General features: G+C 40.1%; 1 protein-coding gene across 1 annotated transcript in view; it reads left to right on the top strand.

Moving 5' to 3' along the window:
• The window catches only part of mtor (mechanistic target of rapamycin kinase), an 87,629-nt gene extending 64,555 nt beyond the window's left edge, over window positions 1-23,074 (top strand). The window contains 29 exon segments of the mRNA XM_085145220.1: window positions 3,134-3,259; window positions 3,869-4,000; window positions 5,984-6,099; window positions 8,223-8,340; window positions 8,849-8,998; window positions 9,000-9,047; window positions 9,642-9,662; window positions 9,664-9,744; window positions 9,909-9,984; window positions 9,987-10,003; window positions 10,138-10,236; window positions 10,356-10,478; window positions 11,157-11,339; window positions 11,842-11,976; window positions 13,432-13,606; window positions 16,225-16,360; window positions 16,485-16,632; window positions 17,727-17,849; window positions 18,392-18,474; window positions 18,588-18,660; window positions 18,752-18,826; window positions 20,149-20,284; window positions 21,111-21,176; window positions 21,277-21,357; window positions 21,674-21,687; window positions 21,689-21,718; window positions 21,720-21,756; window positions 22,152-22,257; window positions 22,484-23,074. Of these exon segments, the coding sequence (XP_085001346.1) occupies window positions 3,134-3,259; window positions 3,869-4,000; window positions 5,984-6,099; window positions 8,223-8,340; window positions 8,849-8,998; window positions 9,000-9,047; window positions 9,642-9,662; window positions 9,664-9,744; window positions 9,909-9,984; window positions 9,987-10,003; window positions 10,138-10,236; window positions 10,356-10,478; window positions 11,157-11,339; window positions 11,842-11,976; window positions 13,432-13,606; window positions 16,225-16,360; window positions 16,485-16,632; window positions 17,727-17,849; window positions 18,392-18,474; window positions 18,588-18,660; window positions 18,752-18,826; window positions 20,149-20,284; window positions 21,111-21,176; window positions 21,277-21,357; window positions 21,674-21,687; window positions 21,689-21,718; window positions 21,720-21,756; window positions 22,152-22,257; window positions 22,484-22,499 (2,724 nt within the window). The 3' untranslated portion in view covers window positions 22,500-23,074.
• Window positions 23,075-24,204: the final 1,130 nt, after the last annotated feature.

Genomic DNA, 24,204 nt, shown 5'->3' with positions numbered 1-24,204 from the left:
TGAGGAGGTAATTTAGCCATTTGAATCAGCTGTGTTGCATCAAGGACACATCTAAAACCTGTAAGACACAGGCACTCGAGGCCTGTGTTGCCTACCCGTGCCCTAAAGGAACAATTCACAGATATAAGTCGTATATTTTTTTTAGAGTAAATTAACCTCCTCAAACATGTGCACAGACTAATAAAGAAAAGAAGATTAATTTTGATCATATAGTGGCTTTGCGTACCATTAGTGTCATGAAAAAAAAGTTTATTTTCAGAATGAAAAGGGTGGCTCGTTTGATGTAATCCACACTGTTAACTCCTCATTTGACTGATTATAATCATTATTAATTGTGAATTTCAGTGTTGTATATGTTGTTAATGAAATACAAGGATGTTTGGAACAACCTTGACTCCACAAGTGGTTGGGAAATATTTACAGCCTGCCAAGTCTTTGGTATTTGAGCCGAATGTCATCCAGTGTAAAATAATGAAGTTCAAGTACATCCTTTCCATTTTGCGTGACATCTTAATTAACTGTGTTTCGCCCCTTTATGTGCACGCTGAGGGGAGGAATATTAAGTCAGAGAGAAAGACTGTTAAAATTTTGATCTGTGATGCACCATTCCTCACACTTTAAATCATATCAGTCTAGTTGTTCTAATGCAGCATTAATTATATGGCTTAAGATCAGCCCTTTTTGGAGTTCCTGCTTCTCTTCTTCTGCTCAGATGTTACGGACACTGCTCTGGAAAATTTTCGGAATTGAAATGCAAAAACCTGTGTCATCCTTCACCTTTACCACGTGCCAGGAACCGTGTACTCATCTGAAGACACTGTGTCCCTGCCCAGATTTTTTTAGTATGTTGTTTTTTAGGTTTTTTTGGACAGTCTGACGTGGAAATGCAAGCACTTAATGCAATTGGATCACTTTCCTCCCACTCCAGAAGGTCACAGTAGTGTCCCGAGATACAACAAAGGACACTGGCTTTGATTGAACAAAAACAAAAACCGAAATACGTGGAGTGTATGAACAATATGGGTGATATGTGATTTTTGGATTGTTGTATTTTTATCACTTTTGTTAAACCAAAGTATCAGATCCACAGACAGTATAAAAGCTGCTATCGTCACACACTGGTTCTGGACTCTGCATTTTTTTGGGGGGGTGGGATTTAGAGCTAGAAGTTATCCTATATGGGGAAAAAAATTAGTTATCGGCTACTTATAGCAAGTTTGATTATCTAGTTACATTCATTAACTGTATTGGTTCAAGACACAAGTGCAAATGCTAGTTAATCTGCTGAAACAAAAAAAAAGACAGACTAATAAAACATTAGTATTTCGTTCACCAAAACTGACGCACAAATGTGCTGAATCACAGCCAGTTTGTCTGTATCACCGTAGTTAATCCATTAAAGTTGCTGAAAAAGGCAACCAACAGCACACACAAACAGTGAAGAGGTCCAAGTTAATGACATGAAGAAATAGAAGCGAGGCCTAACACACAGCAGTTGTTTAGCACAGCAATGCGTTTAACTCAGTTATCCAGGTTATAACAAAAAACAAAAAAACAAACTGACCCCACTCACAGTGGGTTTCTGGACAGAGGTTGAAATGGTTATTGTACCACGCTGTGAATATGCTTCTGAATGTTCTAAATGTGTTAATTTTAATGTTGAAGTCTCTGGAGATTTACTCTCTGTTGGAGCAGCCTCAACTGGGAAGTAGAGTAACGGCAGTTTCCTCTACTTCCAGTTGGCTTTATGTTTCGGAGATTTCCCCCCTTGATTACAGAACACTTGTGACTCTTTTTCTACTCAACGTTGCACACGAGTTTATAAAATAATATTTCCCAGTCATCTTACCTTGTGTTGGGGATCAAACTGTGTATTTGTCATTTGACACAGTCCACACATCTGTCCACGAGTTAGTGTCCTGCTGTTAAGTGCTTTTTCCCTTAAACAGCTTATCCCTCATCAAAGTTTTGCAGGTATGGTAAAGGTGCAAGAAAACACAGCCCCCTGATGTTTGTTCATCGGTGTATCAGATTGATTTCATGCACTTCTGTCCATTTAAACCCCAGTTTCAGTCACGGACTAAGGCCAAGTGTCTGTTAAAGGATCAGTCCTTTCCCCCCCCCCTTTTTTGTGTTCTGTTTCTCAAACAAATGCAAGTCGTGAAACATTTTAATATCCCTCTAAGAAAAGGTTGAGGATTTCAGGATTTGTGTATTTCTCTGTACTTCTGTTCACATATTTTAAAACAGCTCACCCCTCCAGTCTTTGTAGGGGATATTTTTAAGCCTTTTCCAACTCGTTTATATAACAGATTCTTTTGGCAAATTCAGGCAGATTGCCTCTCAATAAAAGCTCTTTGTTGTTTACTTGCATTCTTCAGCTGTTTCAGCTCACAGTTCATTTTCAATCAAAACCATAATATTTTAAAACATATTGGAATTTTTTATTTCAGTTAAATAAATGAAATGGGTTTATTCTTGTGTCTCGAAGGACAGCTACATCACTGCAGCGATGTCGTTTAAGACCATCTGTCCACCATGATGCACATTCAGGTGCATTTGTTCCCTTCAGTCAACGTGGATGAATTGGATAATGTGGCTTCATACCTCATAAGCACAATGCCAATGATTTCTTGTGGTTTAATCCAAACTAAACTGTGTTAGCTATTATAGTTACTGAGCATAGTTCAAGCCAGATGTGACCTGCACGTAGCTCTTTATCCCATCATGTTAAGCTTACTACAAAAAATGTAGTGTTGAACTTTACCCTAACATTTCAGCTTACTGAAAGGTCCCATTATAGTTTAACCATTTAAGGAAATACAGTTAACATAAACATTAAATTAAAGAATTCCTTCAAGATATGATTATCTTTGTAGATGATTTGTTGTACTGCTAAAGGTTAAATGTTTGTTTAATAGAGGCAGTGGTCTTGCAAATATAAATATGAGACCTGTATATGTATCTTTTTCTGCCATGTGAGCCTGTACTCACTGTGGGCATTTTAAACAAATAATAGTGAAGTCATTGAAGCATACATCTCCCTCACGTGTGTTTGTTCTCTCAAGGTTCACTAGTAGGCACCTCTCTCTCTGAACGATGTAACATAACAACAATATGTGTTTTCCTTCAGGGCTGCCAGCGCATTGTAGAGGATTGGCAGAGGATCCTAATGGTCAGATCTCTGGTCATCAGCCCCCATGAAGACATGAGGACCTGGTTGAAATATGCCAGTCTTTGTGGCAAGAGCGGACGCCTGGTGAGTACAGTGACATGTTTGTACAAGGAAAATGATTCTACAGATGAATTCTAGTCACACAGCACTCAGAACAAAATCAGAGCTGATTCTGATCAGTTTTTCCAGGAAGAAAAAAGGAAGGTCATTTCTAACAAAGTAAAGTGCAACTATGAACTCCTGAAATGAAATGATATTTCATTTGAAATGTTTTTAGCTGGCACTGATGAAAGTAGAACAGCTGCACACCTTCAATCAGCACTGTTTAGAAACCTGATCGTTCATATCTTCTCTATTAAATTTGTGCAATTTTCTGTCCTTGACCTGAACGTTTTTATAATTGATGGTAGATTTTTCCATATCTGCTCTTATTATATTTAAGTGCACACAAAAGATAGCAGGATCTCAAATAACTCACTGTAACATTAAAAGTAGACCATCTTAATGTCTTAATCTGTCTTCCTCTTTTCTGAAAACCTGTTTTCAACTAAAGACAAATACAGGTTGATGTTTCTGTAGTTTTGCAAGTCCCTAAAAGTCAGGGGTAATATCTGTGATTTCATCTTCCAAATTCTTTTTGAACTGTGAGTCTTCTGACTCGGGTACTTTTTCTTGGCTACTTTCTCCCTCTAGGCACTGGCCCATAAGACCCTGGTCCTCCTCCTAGGTGTTGACCCCTCCAAGCAACTTGATCACCCATTGCCTACAACCCACCCTCACGTTACCTATGCTTACATGAAGTACATGTGGAAGAGCGGCCGCAAGGTAGGACCATCAACAATGTTTTTGTAGGTTCAAAATGAATGTTTCCTAAATGACTAGAGATCTAATTATCTCTCTTGTATGCGTGTTTTGAGAATAAATGAAATAATCATCAAAGTTTTGTGGAGGCTAGAAAGGGAGTGCTTATATTAGTCACCATACAGTAATTTCATAAACAGCCGATTTATTCTTTTGAAAGGTTTAAATGAGCCAGAAATAACATAAATAATGTGAAAAATGTTAATTGCTTGTTTATTTATTGCTGGATATGTAATTCTGACAGAAGACTCACCATTTTAAATTAATACATGATGAGACATCAGTGCTTGTGTCTGCTGCCCACAAGTTTAAACAATGTAGTGAGCACTGGTTCTTACATTAATTGGCATGTATCACTAATAGTCAGTGCAGGCAGTCAGTGACAGCCAGAGGAAAAATCTGTTATGCAATCTTGTCTTCAGATACGTCTGTAAATCTTTCCTCAGCAGGCTCCATAATTATAATCACAGGTATGAGGTAGGGGATTTTTTTTTCCTGAAATACAATTTGGAAGAGCATTTTGGGGGATTGAAAAAAAAAAGCCATTGTTAACATATTTGCAATGCAATATTGTTCAATTGCGAATGAAGTTTTATTCAGTTTTTACTTAATTTGGGCTTCCAGCAGCAACTGTGGATGGAAATATATAATTTTCCAGAGTGCTGTGATACGTGGCAGATTTGACAGAATTACAATATTTCAGAAAATGGAAAATATTAAAGAGTTTGATTGGATTGGCCTTAATAATTACAGTTCCTGTAGCGAGTGACTAATGGAGCTCAGTCTCATATAATTTTTAAAGAGCAGAGCCTCTGAATTGATCAGTAAAACAACCCAGCTGTTACATTTACATGAATGTTGTTATTAATCTTAAATATCCATGGCAACAATGGAAAAAGTGCTAATAAATGTTAGTACTTCTTCAGAAACACTTGTTCTTTCTGTGTTCCAGCATTCAGCACAGTAACACAGGTCAAACTGCCAACTACTGGCGGCAGTGACTCAAGGTTTCAATGTGTGTGTCAACCCGAGCAGCATGGGATTGAACTGCCCTGCCCTGTGCCATTTTACACACGCAAGCACACTTGCACCCATTCGTAAACAGTATACACCCCCCCCCCCCCCCCCCCAAACACACTTAAACATGTCCAGATTTATTTCTAGGTGTTAAATAGCATATGTGGCTCCAGGCTGCATTCTCATTAGGGGACTTAGGTAAGTGTGAGTGTGAGCACTGCTGTTGCCAGGACTAGCTGCTCTGCTCAACTGACAAATAATATAAAAACAGAGAGCAAGAGCAGGGGCAGGACCCTACTGCTTCTGGGTTTTAAAATGTTTAGGGACATTAGCCCTGTCACTGATGACTGAATCACACAGTAGTAAGGCATCTACCAGTAATAGTCAAATTAGCATTAAAGGCAATGGTTTTTGAAATAATGGCTTTATCTGTTTTCTCATGTTTCAAATTGTGATCTTAAAGTCATTCATATATATGCATTCATGCAGATGATCAGGTGAAAAAGATGCAGATTACTGGTCAGCATTGCAAATCTGGGGATGATGAATAGTGTATAGGACACTTTTCTTTGCTTTAAGATCACGTCATAGAGGTCTTAACCAGCTTGACTAACAAAAACCTTGACTGCAGAGGTGTGCTAGCAAAACAGAGTAGCAGGTTTTCCCCTGTAGAACCAACAGTAAGTCCACCGACACTGATATGTTCAGAAAACAGTGTTTGCTGTTGGTTGTCGTGAATGCACGAATTGAAAAAGTGATCAGCGTTGATAAAACACTCACAAACCTGTCAAACCAGAAATAAAAAACTAATCATAAATGTGCAGTTTGTGTAGTTTGACTTAACTGATTTTATTAGGATGCAAACCGTACACAAATATATTTTAAAGTCATGCTAAAGTTTATTTGCTATTGCTATTTGCATCTCTCCAGATCGACGCTTTCCAGCACATGCAGCATTTTGTGCAAGGAGTGCAACAGCAAGCTCAACACGCCGTTGCAGCTGAGGACCATCAGCGGAAGCAGGAGCTCTACAAGCTGATGGCCAGGTCTGACCTTTTTCTTTAAAGATGGAAAAATAGAAGTGGACTTTCAGAACTGCAATGTTGTAGCTTTAGTTTTAAAGAAATCATTTAAGAAGCTGAGAATTTATTCCCCTTTGCCAGTCTCTGTATACCCACTCTGGCATGGCAGAGAAAACCCAAAGCAACATGCTGAGGCAAGGAAAAAGTAACCTCATGTATTTCCTCCCTCATGCTCTAAACACGTAGGGTCATGTCCAGTGCAGTTTTATTTCCACGAGCGTGACCCATTCTGGCATAGCACCTTTTACAAATCCACTGGCATCCTGTGTGATTTTAGTTTTTCTGTTCTTCCAAGGCTCAAAGCTTTCAATAAACAAATCCTTTTGGCAGGAAATGTGGCACCATGCTGATGGGTATCACCACCACAGTGCTGTTAGTTTGCACCTTTTCCAGTAGGCGCTGTGCTGTTCATTTGATAGTCCTGGCACATTGGTTTTGCACCTTTACCCTATCATCACCTCACCTCACAGTGGAAGAAAGATGCAGTAAAGTCTTTTGAAAACTCTACATTCCAGTAGCTGTTGTGTGGTTTTAGATTGTGATTTTTTTTCTTTTTTGGCTGAGAAAATGGAAGGTTTCATGTTCCCAAAAATGACTGGGAAAGACTTCAGACTGTTAAAAAAGATGCACGCTCTTGTGGGCTCATCAAAATATTTGGGAGAGATATCCAAGACTTCCTTCTTTTATGGTTTAGCTGCTTTTCTTTGTGCAGAAGAGACTGATTACTTTTTTAAGAATTTGGATGTGCTGCATTGTCTCTCAAATAAGTCAAAATAAGCAAGAGGTGTTGCATGGGAACAGGTATAATCCCATGTACAGTAAATCACACAGTGTCATTTGGCCATGTGCACAGAGCAGTCATGTGTACCCTCCCATCTCATAAATCAAACGTGACAACACATAAGTGTGAACGTGGGTAGAAGGGGCTTTTTCCACTCACTTTTGCATCTTCCACAGACTGGTTGTGTAAAAAAAAAAAAAAAGCATGACGGGGAAAAACACCTGTACGCTGTCAGTCAGGACGGGTTCTCTCTAGACATTCTGACACACTTAATACAGCCTGACTACATGGTATGGAGAACACCTGGACTGCTCAGACACTCACATATACACAGTAATATAGACACCTCCACCCCCAAACTATCCTGTATAATTCCACTGATACTAATCAATAACTCTGGGGTCTGCAGCCAGAAGAAACATGTTCCAATGTCACTGGATGCCTCGTCTTAACTCCTTCCTTCAGTAAAAGTTGAACCTGTCAACAGTTTACGGACACAGTTCCGCACAGATGCTGAACTTGAGCTGTACATCTGCATGGAAAAGAACTCGTACGAAATTATGTAATCCAAAAGGCAATTTATTGGAGGGGCTCTGACATATCCACAGTACTGATAGATGGTTTGACAAAGCAGTGCTTGCCAGTTTCTCAGTTTAGAGTAGTTTTATCTGAATTATGTGTCTTGGCCCTGCCAAGCACAACTAGTTTGACTTTTGCCTGTAAGCATCTGTGTTTTTTTGGATGATGGATTGAGCAAAGTCCTCCTGGGATGCCACAAAGCTCACCGTTGGGTTAAATTAGGGGAAAATTGGTTTGGATAATTGAAAATCTCCAGCCTTTCAGTAGATAAATGAACTGTTGCCTCACGTATTACTACTTTTGATATATGCCTATGAGACTTCCAAGCTGTGCATCATTATCGGACCTTTTTATATAAACTGCCCTTGGATTTCCTGAATGTGACTGCCAAGTCTTTATAAGCAATGACAACATAAGCATGCTTATAAACTCATGAAGATATTTCTTTTTGGCTTGTCCCTGGAGTACATTTGTTTCCTTGTCACTAATGTAGTCACTGAATTATCTTCTTCTGCAGAGCTTCTCTTAATGGCGCTGATCTTTATTACCTTCTCATGGTCTAAAAGAGGTTTTTATTCTTAATGCCAGAAATATCAAGGGCTTAAATCTGACTTATAATATATGGTGCACCAAATAACTTCTTTCTGCCAGTCAAAATGGTATATTTACATGTGATTTAAGTACTAATGTTAGAGTGAATTTTCCTCTTCTCTCTTTCTCCATTCAGGTGTTTCTTGAAGCTGGGGGAGTGGCAGCTCAGTCTGCAGGGCATCAATGAGAGCACCATCCCCAAAGTTCTGCAGTATTATAGCAATTCAACTGAGCATGACCGCAACTGGTACAAGGTCAGCTCCTCTCTTTTAACTCTGACCTTTAACATTTAACTTCTCTCTCTGGCTGCAATAAAATGCAATAAAGCTGTGTCAGTAAGTAAACGTCTCAGCCCTGTTATGCCACTACGAAAACCTTAGACCTCCATTCCTGCGCCCTTATTATTTTGCTCAGTAGATACTCTCCAATTGTTTTCTGCGCTCCATCACATCAAAGATATGTGGTGATGGAAGAGCTGAAAGCATCTCTGCTTTTTCTGCCTGTGCTGCAGGCTACAGAGACGTCTCTACAGACTCTCTCCCATCCATCTTCACCAACTCGCTTCAGCTTCAACCTTTAATAGCAGGTTGCATAACAGTGCAAACATCAAACTCATATGTTTGTATGAGAGAAATTACAGCGCCCTGGGAGATATCTGTCCCATAGCAAACTGGAAAATGACATCATGAACAAACGTGGAAGTTATTTCCAGTTAATAGCTCCGAACACCAGTTTCACTCAGTTTGAACCATCTTTCGGCAGGCTTGGCACGCCTGGGCTGTGATGAATTTTGAGGCAGTGCTGCACTACAAACACCAAAACCAAGGGCGAGATGAAAAGAAGAAGCTGCGGCACGCCAGTGGTGCCAGTGCTAATAGTGAAGCCAGCAACAGCGACAGTGAGGTTGACAGCACTTGATCCCAGTACCTGTGCCTCACCAGGTCAGAAGAAGGTCAATGAGGTGAGTTACGGAAATAACACTGAGCATTCGGTGTGCAGGAGTCTAAATTCAGCTAGTGCTTTATGATACTTAACATACCTGACTTGGTGTGTAAGCCTTATACACATATTTTCGCCAAATGTTTCAAAACTGCTCATCAGTCGAGATCTCTCTGCACATACTTGCTCAAAAAGCATATTTTTGGGCATTTTTGTTTCCTATACAAAATCATCTCAAAAACCTAAAATGATCTTCTTATTGCACTCTGTTTATACAGAGCTTTGTAAAAATCTCTCAGTTTTCCTATTTCTTTTTCTAAACTCTCAACTGGAGTGGCTCTCCATATCTTAGCATGCCCACAAAGAGACATCATCTATAGTTCAGTATGTGCTGAATCTTTATAATGTCTCACTGTCATCTAAAACACATTAAACATATAAGAATTCAGGTTCAACTGATAATACACCACATAAATCTAAAACTGCAATATTTACATCAAAATGGTCAAAAGTCAAGATTGACATGGCTGAAAACTGCAGCTTGACTTGTTCAGGTTGTCATCTGACTGTTGTTTTTTAATCATGAAAAGCATATTTTTATACTCTCTCGCTTTAGGACCTCTCAAAGACGTTGCTTCCTGTACACAGTTCCTGCTGTGCAAGGTTTTTTCCGCTCCATTTCCCTGTCCAGAGGAAATAACTTGCAGGACACAACTTAGGTGAGTTTGTGTCCGACTGTAACACACACACACTGGACAAGTAGCCCAAAGAGCACCCATACATGCTATGTGAGTACAGGAGTCCCTCTAGTGATGACTGTGATTGATTCACAATGGTCAAAAAGGAAAAGAGAGTCTAGTTTATTTTGTTTTCTACTGCTCAGGGTTTGACTCTGTGGTTTGATTATGGTCATTGGCCCGAAGTGAATGAAGCTCTGGTGGAAGGCATCAAGACCATTCAATAGACACCTGGCTGCAGGTAATATATATGTAGAGATACAAATTTAAAGAGGCTTTAGCCTAGAAATAAAATCATATGAAAAAAAATTTTTTGGGTGAGAGAAAAGGCTGATTTGAGTGCATACTTATAGTGCAATGTTTTTATATTTGCAGGTCATCCCGCAGCTTATAGCTCGAATCGACACCCCTCGAGCCCTGGTGGGCCGTCTGATCCACCAGCTGCTAACCGACATTGGACGATATCATCCCCAGGTAAGTCTGCTTATTCTACTGGAGGCTACATTTTAGAACACAGAACAGCCACATTTCTTTTATGAAAAGTTAAAAGCTGTACCCTCAGTGATCAGCGGTTGTTCTGTGTTCACATGCAGGCTTTGATCTACCCACTGACTGTGGCTTCAAAGTCCACCACTACCGCCCGCCACAATGCTGCCAACAAGATCCTGAAGAACATGTGTGAACACTGCAACACCTTAGTTCAGCAAGCTATGATGGTAAAACATCTCTGTTGCACTACTGAATTAAAACATCTTTATAAATTGCATAGTAAAAAGTTGTGGGTTTGTTCCATTGAGTTAAATGTGAACTTTATAGTCTAGTGGTCTAAAGATTTGGCTAAAAAGTGGATGATCCTGGTTTGAACCCGGGAGAAGACACAAGGTTTTTATGGGGTTGCGTAAGGACATCCAGCATTTAAATAAATGAATTAAGACTAAACCTGCCAAGTCAAACAGAGCTAACTGCTGTGGCGAGTCCATATTAATGAGGGAGCAGAGCTGACAGTAGCTTCTTCTATATATATATATAATTAACAAAATATTTAATTTCCAAATATGAGTTATAGCAATGTAGATAAGGTTTTCTGGTTCTTGTTATGACTTGTTGTATCATTTAAAATTAAATGGGAAAGGCTAATTAGCAGCAGAGGAGGAAATTCAGCCTTTTTTGTTGTGATTGTGAACATTTCTAATCGTAATTGAATTGTAATGTACATCACCCTGTAAAAGGAAAAAGCTTGATGAAGGTGAACTTTGCATTTCCTTTTTTCTTTAAAATATTTGCAATTTATATTTTCTGTATAAAACAATTTTAAATTGTCCAGATTTTACCTGTGAAAACAGGTCCTCATTATGCTACAGACTGACCTTTTCCTTTCGTTTTCCTTTATCCAGGTGAGTGAGGAGCTCATCCGAGTGGCCATCTTGTGGCATGAGATGTGGCACGAGGGCCTTGAAGAGGCATCACGTCTGTACTTCGGTGAGCGCAACGTCAAGGGCATGTTTGCTGTACTGGAACCCCTACATGCCATGATGGAGAGGGGACCACAGACCCTCAAAGAGACCTCTTTCAATCAGGTTTGAATCTTCTCGGTTTGATTTGTTGTCGCGGTGCAAGCAATGATGACAGGGACTGGAAACAGTACTCAAGCATGTGTGCACTAGCTTCTGATTCTATTCCTAAATCTAAATGATGACTTTCACATTATTTTATTACATTTCTGTCAAAAAAGGCTTAAAGATTAATGATTAAACATTCTATTCATGCTTCATCTAAACTGTTGAAAACAAAATGTGTTCTGATATGGAGGCTGGAAGATAGAAAATTGAAGTTAAATCATTCTACCTTATAGAGGGGCCTTGGTGGCCTGTGCATATTATATATATACTTTTTATTTGGATCCTCATCAGCAACAGCAGTGGTAGAAATATTTCCTAGCTTCCACAAATCTAAAATGTATACCATCCCGCACAATATAGATTTATCATAAGCCAAATTAAAAATTGAATAGCTTTCAGGAGAGAAAAGAAATTGGACATAAAAAGAAAACACTTGTGTTTCTCTTACTTCATGCTACAGGCTTATGGGAGGGACCTGATGGAGGCACAAGACTGGTGCAGGAAGTACATGCGCTCTGGAAACGTTAAAGACCTGACTCAGGCCTGGGACCTCTACTACCACGTGTTCAGACGCATCTCCAAGCAGCTGCCACAGGTGATTGAAAATATGAAGCCTACAGTCAGACAGTTACACTACTTTTTTTGTTAATAATATATAAATCACCATCCTAATGATCACTGCAGTGTGCCTCATGTGGTAATATTCAACAGTATATGTAGTGTATGTACAGTATTAGCATTTTTGTACTGTGTCATATGGTACGTCAGAGTACGTCTTTTGTGCCTCCTGGAAAAATCTGAGCTGACATCTCACCACGTCTGTGTCCATTCCAGTGTTTCATCAGATTATAGATTTTGCATTTCATGCCCTGACTCATTCTTTGATCTTAAGATGGTAAATGTCTCTTAGTCGTGTAATATGACATAAAACACTAATGGCTCCTGTGTGTTTTTTGCCAGCATACCAACATTAGAAACAACACTGAATGGGAGCTAATGATAGCGACTTCTTTCATTCCCCCATCTCTGTTTAAAGTCATTGAGCAGGAAGAAAAAAAAACTAATGTTGCAAGATGTTGAAAGACGGCAGGATGGTGATGAGAGTGATGATGTAGGAAGAGGAATGGCACAGCATCAGTGGATAGCATTGCTCATTTTATTGTCACGCCCTCAGGCGCCACTCTGTCTATTAAATTATTGCATAATATCCTAATGTAAAATTTCACAAGAGGCAGAATATTTTTCGAGATATGTTTTACAAGTTGCAGGTAGTTTATTTTCTGTGGTCAATTGTTTGGTTTTAACTATCAGCATCTGTCAGATTGTTGTAGCCACTTTGGTACAACATAATGGGTAGATGCTTCAATAGAAAGCAGGGCTTGTTGCTATAGGAGAAGAGATGAAATTGAATTGATAGAAGCCATTCCTAGCAGCTATCATCACATTGTTGAAGAGTGACATTAAAAATAGTTCTGTCAGCAGCTTGTACTGCACATAATAAATGAAGATGGCGATGCTATTTGACACTGTAGCATGGCCCTGCTCTCAAGGATGCACCCTGCTGTGACATTACAGTACGCAGCATGAAATACACTGCAGCATTACGACATGCTGGGAGCAGTGCAAATATTCCCCCACAGGGCATTAACATAGAGATAAACCCTTCCCAGAATGCATCCAAACGGCAGTTCCAGCGCAGGGCGGGACAGTAACCATACATCAGCATTCAGAAATGAACCATAAAGGCCTTTAAATAGTGTGCCACATTCAGATTTGATGCAGTGTAAATGACTGATGGTTGCAGACAAGCAGCAAATGCATTAAGAAAGTGAAATGTTCCAGATGATTTATAAAAAGCTGCGTATAAACAAGTTTCTCTGGATAAAGCCTTTTAACTTGGATATGAGCCAGTGTCTGCTACAATATGCATATTGCTTTAGGCACTGTTGGCTTGGCAGGCACTGCTTTGTCAGTGAAGTTTTTGTACAAAAGACTTAAAACTAATTGTCTCTTCCTGTGCTACACCCCACCTCATCAACTTTCCTCACAGCTGACCTCCCTGGAGCTCCAATATGTTTCTCCGAAGCTGCTGATGTGTCGAGACCTGGAGCTTGCTGTACCCGGCACTTATGACCCCAACCAGCCTATCATTCGCATCCAGTCCATCGCCCCCTCCCTGCAGGTCATCACCTCCAAGCAGCGCCCACGCAAACTCACCATCATGGGTAAGATTAGGAGAAAATTGCACAGCCCTTGTGGCTCTGAACCCATTATATTAGGAAAATGGATTAAAGAATATTTCTAGTCATATGCTTTCAGCAGGCATGGGCCGTCACATTAGAGAAAATTCAATATTAATCGAATCCAACGATAAACAGCTCCAAGGGCACAGTTTATTTTGAATTCATCGGTCATGGCATGTGGTGTGGCTAGAATATGACCGTAGAAAACGTTCATACCACCAGAAGCAAGATCAAACAAGTGATAAGCAAATATGAATTCCACTCACCACACGTGGACCAGACTCGATGGCTATTTAACTTTCTACCAAAAGAGTCTTGGTTTTTTCCCAGTCTCTTCCAATTGAACATACGGGGGCACACCACGGTTTGTCACAAACCCTCCCAACACTGTTCTTTGTTATTAAATTGAATACTGAAATAAATAACTTTGACATGCTTGCCTCTGCTCCGTTTTGTGATATGAAATATGACAGCGAAGTGCTTCTAAAATGGCAAAGCACTGTAATATCACATTGTCTTGAAGCCAAATCCACACATTATCAATCATAAACTGTTCACTCTGCTTCACACATTTTATGCCCCTGTACCAGCGCCAGCCGTGACCGGAGGCAATATGTTTTTGGGTTGTCCTACCCCACTGTCGGTAAATCTGATTGTCACGATATCGTAGGGATTCATTGCCCTTCAGGGACATTTTGCCACAAACATCCACTAGGTCTCGGTGGACTGAATTAATAAGCTATAATATAAGATATAATAATAATAATAATAATGCGTGTCTAATAATCAAAAATGCTAAATTGATGAGATAATGTAGGCTAAAGGTCAAAGTTTGACTTCAGTGTGACGACATAATTTTCTGCAAAAGAAACTTTTCTGGCCATTATTCAACACCATACCTCAGAAGCACAAGGGGAGATTGTGACCATATTTCACGTGTAGTCGGATATTGAATTGGTGACACTGAGGTGTGGTTTCCACCTTGAAACTACAGTGATAGATTTTTTTTTTTTGTGCAGCAGGGCTGATAGTGTGTGTGAAGCATACATGATTTAGAATTTGTAGCGCAGGGCGACATCCCTGTTTGAACCGTCATCACAGGACTTCAGAATCAGCGTTATTGACCTAGTTTAATTCTTTCAAAGTCTGCACAGACAGCTGCAGCTTTACTGCTGGGGAGAGGTTACAACTGCAAGGCGGTAATTCTACTTCTCTGGACATTACTGCACTTTTTTCTGATGTATTCCATCAGTGTTATATAAGACACTCTGTAAAAGATGATGGCTAATAAATCAACTGACCTCTGGAGCAAGACTTCAGATTAAGACCTGTCAGCCACTGCAGGCAACCTAGATTTACTTTCGATGCTCCTTCATCTGGTACAATGTACTTACTGGGGTTGTCATTAGAAGCAGACTCGGGATAGAACAGGGGCATTATTTTCCACTGGAAGCTTCAGTTTACTCCATTAAAGGTAGTACAGTGTTGGTGAAATAGTGGAGCAATTAGATAAGTGTCATCGTCTGTAATTCAGATAAGTGAAATATGTTTTCCTGTCTGTCATGCTGAAAACTTCATTCTGCTCAAGAGGACTGAGTCAATATCATAGTTCATCCAGCAGCTATTAACATACTGAAAGTATCGTGGTACTTCATAAGCATCATAGGCTTTATTTATGTAGAGTCTTTTTAATCCTTTATTGCATATCTGCTGTTTATTTGGTCAAAATTATTCGCGTCCTGATGCTAATAGTCAGTTGTGAATCCTTTTTGCTGGAATTTGTTGTGGTTTTCAACAAGTCCCTCACACATCTGCTGAGCAATTATACGATGGGATTGCTCCTCCAGATTTGATGGTCTTCTGGCATGGACCTTGGTCTTTAGTTCACTCCACAGATTTTCAAAGGGATTCAAGTCAGGGCTTTGTGCAGGCCAGACAGTAACAGTCACTCTGATATCCCGGAGGTAGTTCTTCACCACGAGCAACGTATGTTTTAGATCGTGGTTTTAAAACAAGTATGACCACGTGAGTCCTCAAAAGTTGCACACAAATCATTTTGCATGTTAGGAAAGGCCTGTGGATGTTATCGTAGGCATTTGGAACCCTTTTGAGGTAAATATCTCTCCATAACTTCAAACCTCTGCCAGGCTTGTTCTGTACTGTTAGGCTCACTTTAAAATTCTTGACGATACTTCTCACTCCAGTTCTTGACACTTTGGAAACACTTTGACAACTTTGTGTATCCATCTCCTACTTTGTGAGCATCAACAAATCTTTTTCTCAAGTCTAAACTGATTTCTTTAGTTCGTGGCACGATGATTTCACTCGCCGAAGTTTTTCTACTGCGTGTAAATTGGAAGATAAACCTCAGTTTAAGCTTAATTTTACAAACTCCTGGAGAATTTTTGACAAAGCTTCAAATGTCATGGGGGGTGAGCTGATAATTTTGTTCTCATTTGTTCTCATACTCAGAGGAGTCTGAGTTGACCCTTGCAAAAATACCGAGCGCTGCCATTTCCAACCATTAAGAGTTTATTTATGCATTTCTTTCCATTGTTCAAGCAGTCCATCATTGTTGTATTTTATTGCCCCATCTGCAGGTAGTAATGGCCACGAGTTCATGTTCCTGTTGAAGGGCCATGAGGACTTGAGGCAGGATGAGCGAGTCATGCAGCTGTTCGGTCTGGTTAACACGCTTCTGGCAAACGACCCTGCGTCCTTGCGCAAGAACCTCAGGTAGACACACACTCTGGCGTCACCACACACACACAAATTCCAAGAGACAGTTGTGTTTTACTCACCTGGCACATACCTGACAAAGTTGTTTGTGCTCATCCCGGCTGTGTGTTGTGTTCATCAGCATTCAGCGCTACGCAGTGATCCCCCTGTCCACCAACTCGGGCCTGATTGGCTGGGTGCCCCACTGTGATACCCTGCATGCCCTCATCAGAGACTACAGAGAGAAGAAAAAGATTTTGCTCAACATTGAACATCGCATCATGCTCAGGGTGAGGAACTGCTTCTATTTCCACTGTCTGAATAAGTGACAACAGTTTCAGGATGTTTTCTCTCCAACTGTGTGCTTATTTACGTTGTTTGATCCCATTAGTTACTTTTTCAGCCAGTTAGCTTCCTTTGGAACTTTAGCATATCACAAAAAACGCATTCACACGATGAATTAACTTCCTGTCTTACTAAATACATTTTAATGTGTTATTGGCTGAACGTACTCACATGTTGTTTATGTTTCGTGCCAACAAGCTGGTCCCATTCGTTTATGAAATTGTCATTTTCATATAAAACTACACACTAAATAGATTCATCAGAGCTGAGGAAGCATCTGTTTCCAGTGATTATATTGATGAATACCAATCACTCTTTGTGAAAACACATTTACAGATTTTTAATTGTCACAAATTAACTGCAGATCCCCCCCGGAATTCCTAATTAGTCAAAGGAGAACAACAAAATGAATAATTTTCTTTGCTAAAACATCACTGCAGAAAGTAAAAGCTCTTGACCCAATACCAGGATCAGGGGGGAAGGTCAGTGGTTTGATGCCTGGCTCCTTCAGTCTTCATGCCAAAATGTCGTTGGGGCAAAATCATGAAGGACAAACACTTCACTTCAGCTGTGTGTGAGTGTGTCTGTGATAGAAACAGCAAATGGGTGAATGTGGCTTATAGTGTGACGTTTACAAGGCCTTAAAACCAGAAAAAGATTTGCACAATTTGCATCCAGTTTATGATTTTCAGTCAGATTAACCTGACTTTTTTCCCTTTTAAACATATTAACAGCCTATGCTAGCTGCTTCTTGCAGGCCCCCAGTCTGTCGGTGGTCTGAATAAAAACAGTAAGAAACCAAATATCAGATATTGAAGAACAGCGGTTTATTTCCAAAAGTATTTGATTAACACTTGTAAATGTCTTTCCTTATACTGGTGAGCAGTTACATTTTGAACACAATCGAACACCATGGGGGTGACAACTCAAGTTTTATGAATATCTATGTTCTGTCGATCACCTGTGCTTCTTGCTAATTGTTTGAATTTGTAAATACTGAATAGCAAAAGACTTTAAAGACTTTCAACTCTCACTCCAGATGGCTCCAGACTACGACCACCTGACGCTGATGGAGAAGGTGGAGGTGTTTGAACATGCTGTCAATAACACAGCCGGAGACGACCTGGCCAAGCTCTTGTGGCTCAAGAGTCCCAGCTCTGAGGTAAAATGCTTCACTTCTTTACTCTGTCAGCAGTGCAGAGGAGGGGACTTGATCTTTTCACTGTCTATCTTTATGTATTCAGTGGTCCTTGGATAAAATGTCAAGAGAGTCTAATTATAGATCCAATAACTTCTTGAATTAACATCTCTTCCTCAATAAAATACCGCGTCACCTCAAAACTGGTCTTCCTTTGGGAAAGGTTTTCATTGGATGCAGACCAAGCAAAGTAGGTCTTTGTAGTTTCTCATTTTTCTGATTACTGCGGGGATACAGGTGTAGTGAAATAAAATGGTTGTTTTCCCTAAAGAATGTGTTTTCTGGGTTATCTGTCCTACTTTTAAAGCACTGACTCTGCAGGATTTCACTAAGAGACCATCAAATTGAATCAGTTTTAGTACCCTGTGTACCTGATGCTCCATGTGTTTAAGTGTCTGAAAAGATGTGTTCAGCAGCCTGCCAGAGATTTCTGTTTCATTTCCCACAATATTTTTTTATTATGACCTAGAGGAGCACTCAGAACACAAATGTTATTTCTCCTACAGGTGTGGTTCGACAGGAGGACGAACTACACTCGATCCCTGGCTGTGATGTCCATGGTGGGCTACATCCTCGGACTGGGTGACAGGTGAGCTTCTCAAACAAAACACTAAAAACCCTATATTAATGTAAAAAAGTGTTAGAATGGCCACAAAGAAAATGGTAAAACATTATTGAGGAGATGATGTTTCTGTTCTCTAGGCATCCATCCAATTTGATGTTAGACCGGTTAAGCGGCAAGATCCTACACATCGACTTTGGAGACTGTTTTGAGGTGGGAAGAGATTTTGTATTAAATATATTACAAACTTTTCTGATATATATATATGTTTTGTTAAACTTACCCTCGTATACATTTCTAACAGGTGGCCATGACCAGAGAAAAGTTCCCTGAAAAGATTCCCTTCCGACTGACTAGGATGCTAACCAATGCTATGGAGGTATACGACTATGCTGGCGTGTGACAAACTCTATGAAGTGTGGTAAAGTGTGCTCACGGTAACACCATGTGGGGTCATGAGTCATTCAAGATGATAGGTAGTTCAATACATAATATTGTGAAGAAAGTTCATTTTCCAGGTGCTACAGATTGGCATTTCTTGTGCCTGGTGTCATGGAGATATTTGCTCAACAGTACAGAGCAGCGTCACCCCTGCTCTTACCTTTTCCTTGTCATTTGTTCGCACAGGCGGATATTAATAAAGCTGGTTAAGTATCTCTCCTGCTTGCAGAGGAACGACCACAAAAAATGTAATTCTGTATTTGTGGTAAATTTTAGCCACAGACCGTGTTGGCCTGGTGCTGCTGTTTTGTCCATTATCACGGTTAGGTTAGGTCATTGATTACTTTCTAAGTTTGAATTTAGGATCATGATGCTCATTCGTTTCACTTAGCAACATCCACCTTTATACTAGCTTCATTGTGGCCAGGGGTTTGAAAGCAGTCGTGATGCAAAATCATGTAGTTGACTTAAACACAAAGACTTAAACTTGAGAGCCAAGAGAATTGGCTTTGGTCAGCTGATCAAAGCTTTTGTGGGCACAAAGAAAAATTTGCCAGAGCTCACAGTTCAAATCAGTGTCAGAGTTATTTTAAGGCAAGTCATTTTTCTCTGCTGCACCGCTATGGCTGATCTTAGGGTTTCCCCACCTGCCAAATCCCTCTTTCACTCCTCCCTATGGCCTAGCTTAAAGCAGTTATAGTCCCGTTTAATTAGGTTAGACAGTCGGAGACTCTGCAACAGAAAAGTCTTTCTAGTACATTCATTTTATTCTGGTGTCAAAGGCCCCCACCCTTAAACACGACAAGTATTCCTCTACTGAAGTGAATCCTGCCTGAGCTGCTTCTTCTTTGTCTTCTTTATTTCATTCCAAATAATAATTAGTCTTCTGTGACTGTGCAGAGTTTTATCAGAAGCTGTGACTCACTGTGCCTTGAATTTAATGAGCAAAGGAAGAAAAGGAATTAAAAATGAAAGCATCAAGAAATAAAATTCTGCATTGTAAGAGGTTTAAGTTTTGCCTTTTAAGCTACTGCAAAAGTTTTTTGGACGTTGGGGTTTTTTTTGTTTTGTTTTTTTTGTTTGTTTGTTGACATGAAATCTTCTTAAAATATATTTTCAGCCTTCTAAATACAAACAGAGAGGCTGTTCTACTACTAAACTCATAAACAATGATCCAATAACATGTTCTAAGTATACTGATATTTCTGTAACGTGCACACGCAGAATGGAAACCTAATTCCCAAATGTCATGTGTGTCAGGTGACGGGCTTGGATGGTAACTACAGGATCACGTGCCACACAGTGATGGAGGTGCTGAGGGAGCACCGGGACAGCGTCATGGCTGTGCTAGAGGCCTTCGTCTATGACCCACTGCTCAACTGGAGGCTTATGGACAGTAAGGAAATGCCAGCTGTTTAAATTGAGTACAGATGTTAGATCAACATATTACAGCCTCACATAACCACAGCAGCTTACCAGCTCAGACCGGTAACAGTTTGGTTAAAGTCAAAGCAGATTACACTTGTTCAAGCTGAAAGACTTCTTTTTGTGGCGGTGAAGAGTGGGGAGCGTTAAATCTACTCGCATCAAGCTGAACTGGACTTCTGCTTAGCTTGTGTTTTCGAGAGAAACGGTTAATGAAGTGCTTCAGACATCTAAAGGTCGCTGGTTAAACTCAAGTGTACACAGTGAATAAATCTCTGTGGCACCTTCTCTACTAATACTGTTATGGTTGCCTTTAGCAAGACATTTAATCAAAAAAAGTGGAATATGTCACTTTGATTATAAAGGAGTTCAGCATTTTGGGGTTAGTATGTTTAAGAAATAAGAAGCAGCCAGGGATCTGTGCATAAAACCGCTTTCTCCTTACAGGGACTTACAGCTGCATTAGTTAAACGCTCATTAGTGTATTCTCTACAGTGTGTGTTACTATAGCCATTTACTGAATAGCCACCAGCGCAAACCGGACCCATTTAATGCAAAGGAGCAGGAAACATGACTTTCAGGTCACAGATGGGTAGAATAAATCTGGGGGACAACATAAAGAGAGAGGCCTTTCCTATAATCTGACCACTTTTAATGAATAGTACACATAACTGTGGAAGAAACCCGAGTTTCTGTCTTTAAAGCAGTCAGAGAGGTGGTGAATGAGGCAAATGAAATATGCTACAGAGGAGTTTGTGTATGTTTTTAAATGCACACTTTTCCCGGGTCGCCCACAGCAAACACAAAAGGAACCAAACGCTCCCGCACCAGACCGACTCGTACACTGCCGGGGCAGTCAGTGGGTCAGTTTCCACACAAGCTGTAACCATAACTAGTTTCATTTTCTATTTAATAAAGGAAAATTGATTTTTTTAATCTCTGACTATGTGGCATCATCTACAGAGGCTCTTGAGGGAATTGACCTTGGAGAGACCACGCACAAGAAAGCAGGGACCACTGTGCCCGAGTCGATTCACTCCTTCAGTGAGTTTATTTTGTTGTATTACAGCTTTTTAGGTCTGCTCTGCTTATTTTGCCATCAAAATACTGAGCACTTGCTGTCATAATGATTGCTGCAAGTCACTGCGCTATGGTAAGGCAGGACACAAATCTGCTTTGATTTCCTTTAGCTGCGAACAGGTTCGGTATAGACACAGCATCATTTGTTTTTAAAGCTGCCAATAGTTTGTTGATGCTAGTATTTGTGTGTGTGTGTGTGTGTGTGTGTGTGTGTGTGTTGTGTGTGTGTGTGTGTGTGTGTGTGTGTGTGGTGTGTGGTGTGTGTGTGTGTGTGTTTTAGTTGGAGATGGCTTGGGTACAACCTGAGCACATCAACAAGAAGGCCTATTCAGATTATTAACAGAGTGCGAGACAAACTTACAGGTAAGTGGGACATTTTTTACTGCACCTTTCACTCTCCCGTCTAGTAAAGTAAATGATAAAGATTTATGAATAATATTTTTAATTTAAACACATTGTACTGGAGGTACAAAACATAATACTTAAAGTTAAATTTCTTGGATAAGCAGGGAATTGCAGCCCATCAGCATCCTCCTAAAACCAAACCCAGTCCCAAGTCCCTCGCATACATTTCCAATTAATGTCTGATCAAAAATGAGCTCAGCAGAGCTTTAATAACAAAAGGAACATAACAGAGACAAGAGGTCTTTCAGATCTTGCACTATCCTAAAGCACCTTTGGGTTGTCTGAACAAAGTTGAGCCGTGTTTGCAGAGTGATTTTGCCGGAGCAGATCTGTGACCAGTTTGTTCCCTATAGGTCGTGACTTCTCTAATGAAGAGACGCTGGATGTGCCGACACAAGTAGAGCTCCTCATCAAACAAGCCACCTCACATGAAAATCTGTGCCAGTGCTACATCGGATGGTCAGTATGCCTTGCATTTTCCAGCTTCAGGGTTAGTCAGGAGCAGTGTTGCCTGGCTGCAGGAATCCACCTTAAATCAAACTGAAGTCATGACTTTGAATGTGTGAAGATTGTAGCAGAAAAGTTATCTTGGGCAGTTTTAAATGCAATTACTGTGCCACAGGTTGATCTCTTTTTCTTTCTCTTCTTTTAATTTGACATTTTCTTTTCTCCTCCAAATGTTAAGGTGTCCCTTTTGGTGAAGAAGCGTCTCCTCCAGCCAGGATTTACCCTTGACTCTCTCGCACACTGATAGATGAAGTAGGAGCTCTCAGCTCAGATTGGTATCCACTGGAATGTGTCCTCAAGCCACACTGCAGAGCCTAAACAAAGTTTTTCCTCTTTTTTTGTGTTTTGATTTCTTTGTTGTTGTATAATTGTATGGTTTGCCATTTACGTTTATTAGAAAGTACCTTTAGTGCTTTGTTTTTACCCGATTATCATAATTTACCAAATTTTGCAGTCATTGCTCATAATGACCTTGTAATTTGTAATTTTTACCATTATATTTACTCACTAAAAGCTTTCTACAGTGGCCATATTGTAATCACTAATGATTATTACTCCACATACTGCTTTCTTCTCATAAAGCCACCAGTCTGTTGTATCATTGTGTATGAATGTGACAAATTTCAGCAACATGATATGCCTTTTACTAACTTAAACATTCTTAAGGGGTTTCTGATGAGCAGAAATCAGTAAGAATTTGATTTCATTTGATTTGAGTGGACTGCAATGTACTGAGTTTCGTGTGCCATTAAACCCTGAATAGATACCACTGTGACTGTGCTGTGTTCATTGAACTGTACCGATTGCTCATGAAACTGAGATTGTCACACCTACAGCAGTTTAAAAGTAGCTAGGGGTAAGGGCGTCCGGTAGAGAGCGTGCCATGTATCAGCGCTGAGACGTATTGCAGAGTCTGGGGTTTGAATCCAACCTTCCAGACACTTTGCTGCATGTGTTTTCCTCGCCTTTCCCATTTCCTGCTATCAAGTAGAGCAGAAATGATGGGAAAATAGTATGTTCGGTCTCCAAATGAAAATGTGTCGTACATATTTATTTATTTATTTCAGAAGAGGTGCCACTGTCTTTGTTTTTCTAGCACCGACAGAGGGCACTCTGACTCCTAATAGGATCACTCCCCTCCATCTTCTTTAGGAGACAGGCTTTGGCAGAGGATTCACTCATCAGGCCGGAGAGGATAAGACCACACTAGATCCTTCCCTAAACCAGAACAAAAACAGGAAAAAAAATACTAGGTTTTCAAGCATGTGCTTTCAAATCGAGATTAGATTCTCCGTTTCTAAAAGCAGCCATTTTATTTTATTTTATTTTTTTAAATCATTGTCTGAAGACCACAGGGAGACGCAGTCACTTGCAGCCAATGCAGTCTGACAGAAACAAAACCAAATCAGATGCTGCAAACTGCAGAGGCAGCACTGGAGACAACTATTAATTTGGTTTCCTGTGCTGTTATCTGGTGAGTGCAAGGTAGCTTCTGTTTTTTACTTCTGCTCATTGCTATTCCCCCTCTAATTTCTCCATTTATTTCTTCCCTGCATTCTCCTCTGAAGGTTAATTACTTATAGATAGTTAAGGATTACGGATCAACAGAAAGCAGCCCATTGATCTCTTCCCTGCTGTGCCCACCACTGCAATGTCACACTCTTTACACATTGGGACAAAAGCCTGGTGATTATCTGTTCGTATCGATCGATTCCTCCTCTGTTTTCCCTCGCTTCTTACTCTCCTTCGCTTCCTTCGCCTCCACTCTGTCACTTTGTTCCCTCCTGCTGCCAAAAGCTCATTATTGAAAATGTGACTTTTCATAGTCTGTGCCACCATTTCTGTTGTTCTTTCTCACCCGTCTAATTTGTTTGTATTTTTTTCAGCCTCTCAAGTCTG

The sequence above is a fragment of the Neolamprologus multifasciatus genome, chromosome 20 (genome assembly GCF_963576455.1).
Source record: "Neolamprologus multifasciatus chromosome 20, fNeoMul1.2, whole genome shotgun sequence".
Classification (NCBI taxonomy): domain Eukaryota; kingdom Metazoa; phylum Chordata; class Actinopteri; order Cichliformes; family Cichlidae; genus Neolamprologus; species Neolamprologus multifasciatus.
Note: the sequence above shows the minus strand (reverse complement) of the source record. Positions and strands in the feature narration are given on the sequence as shown.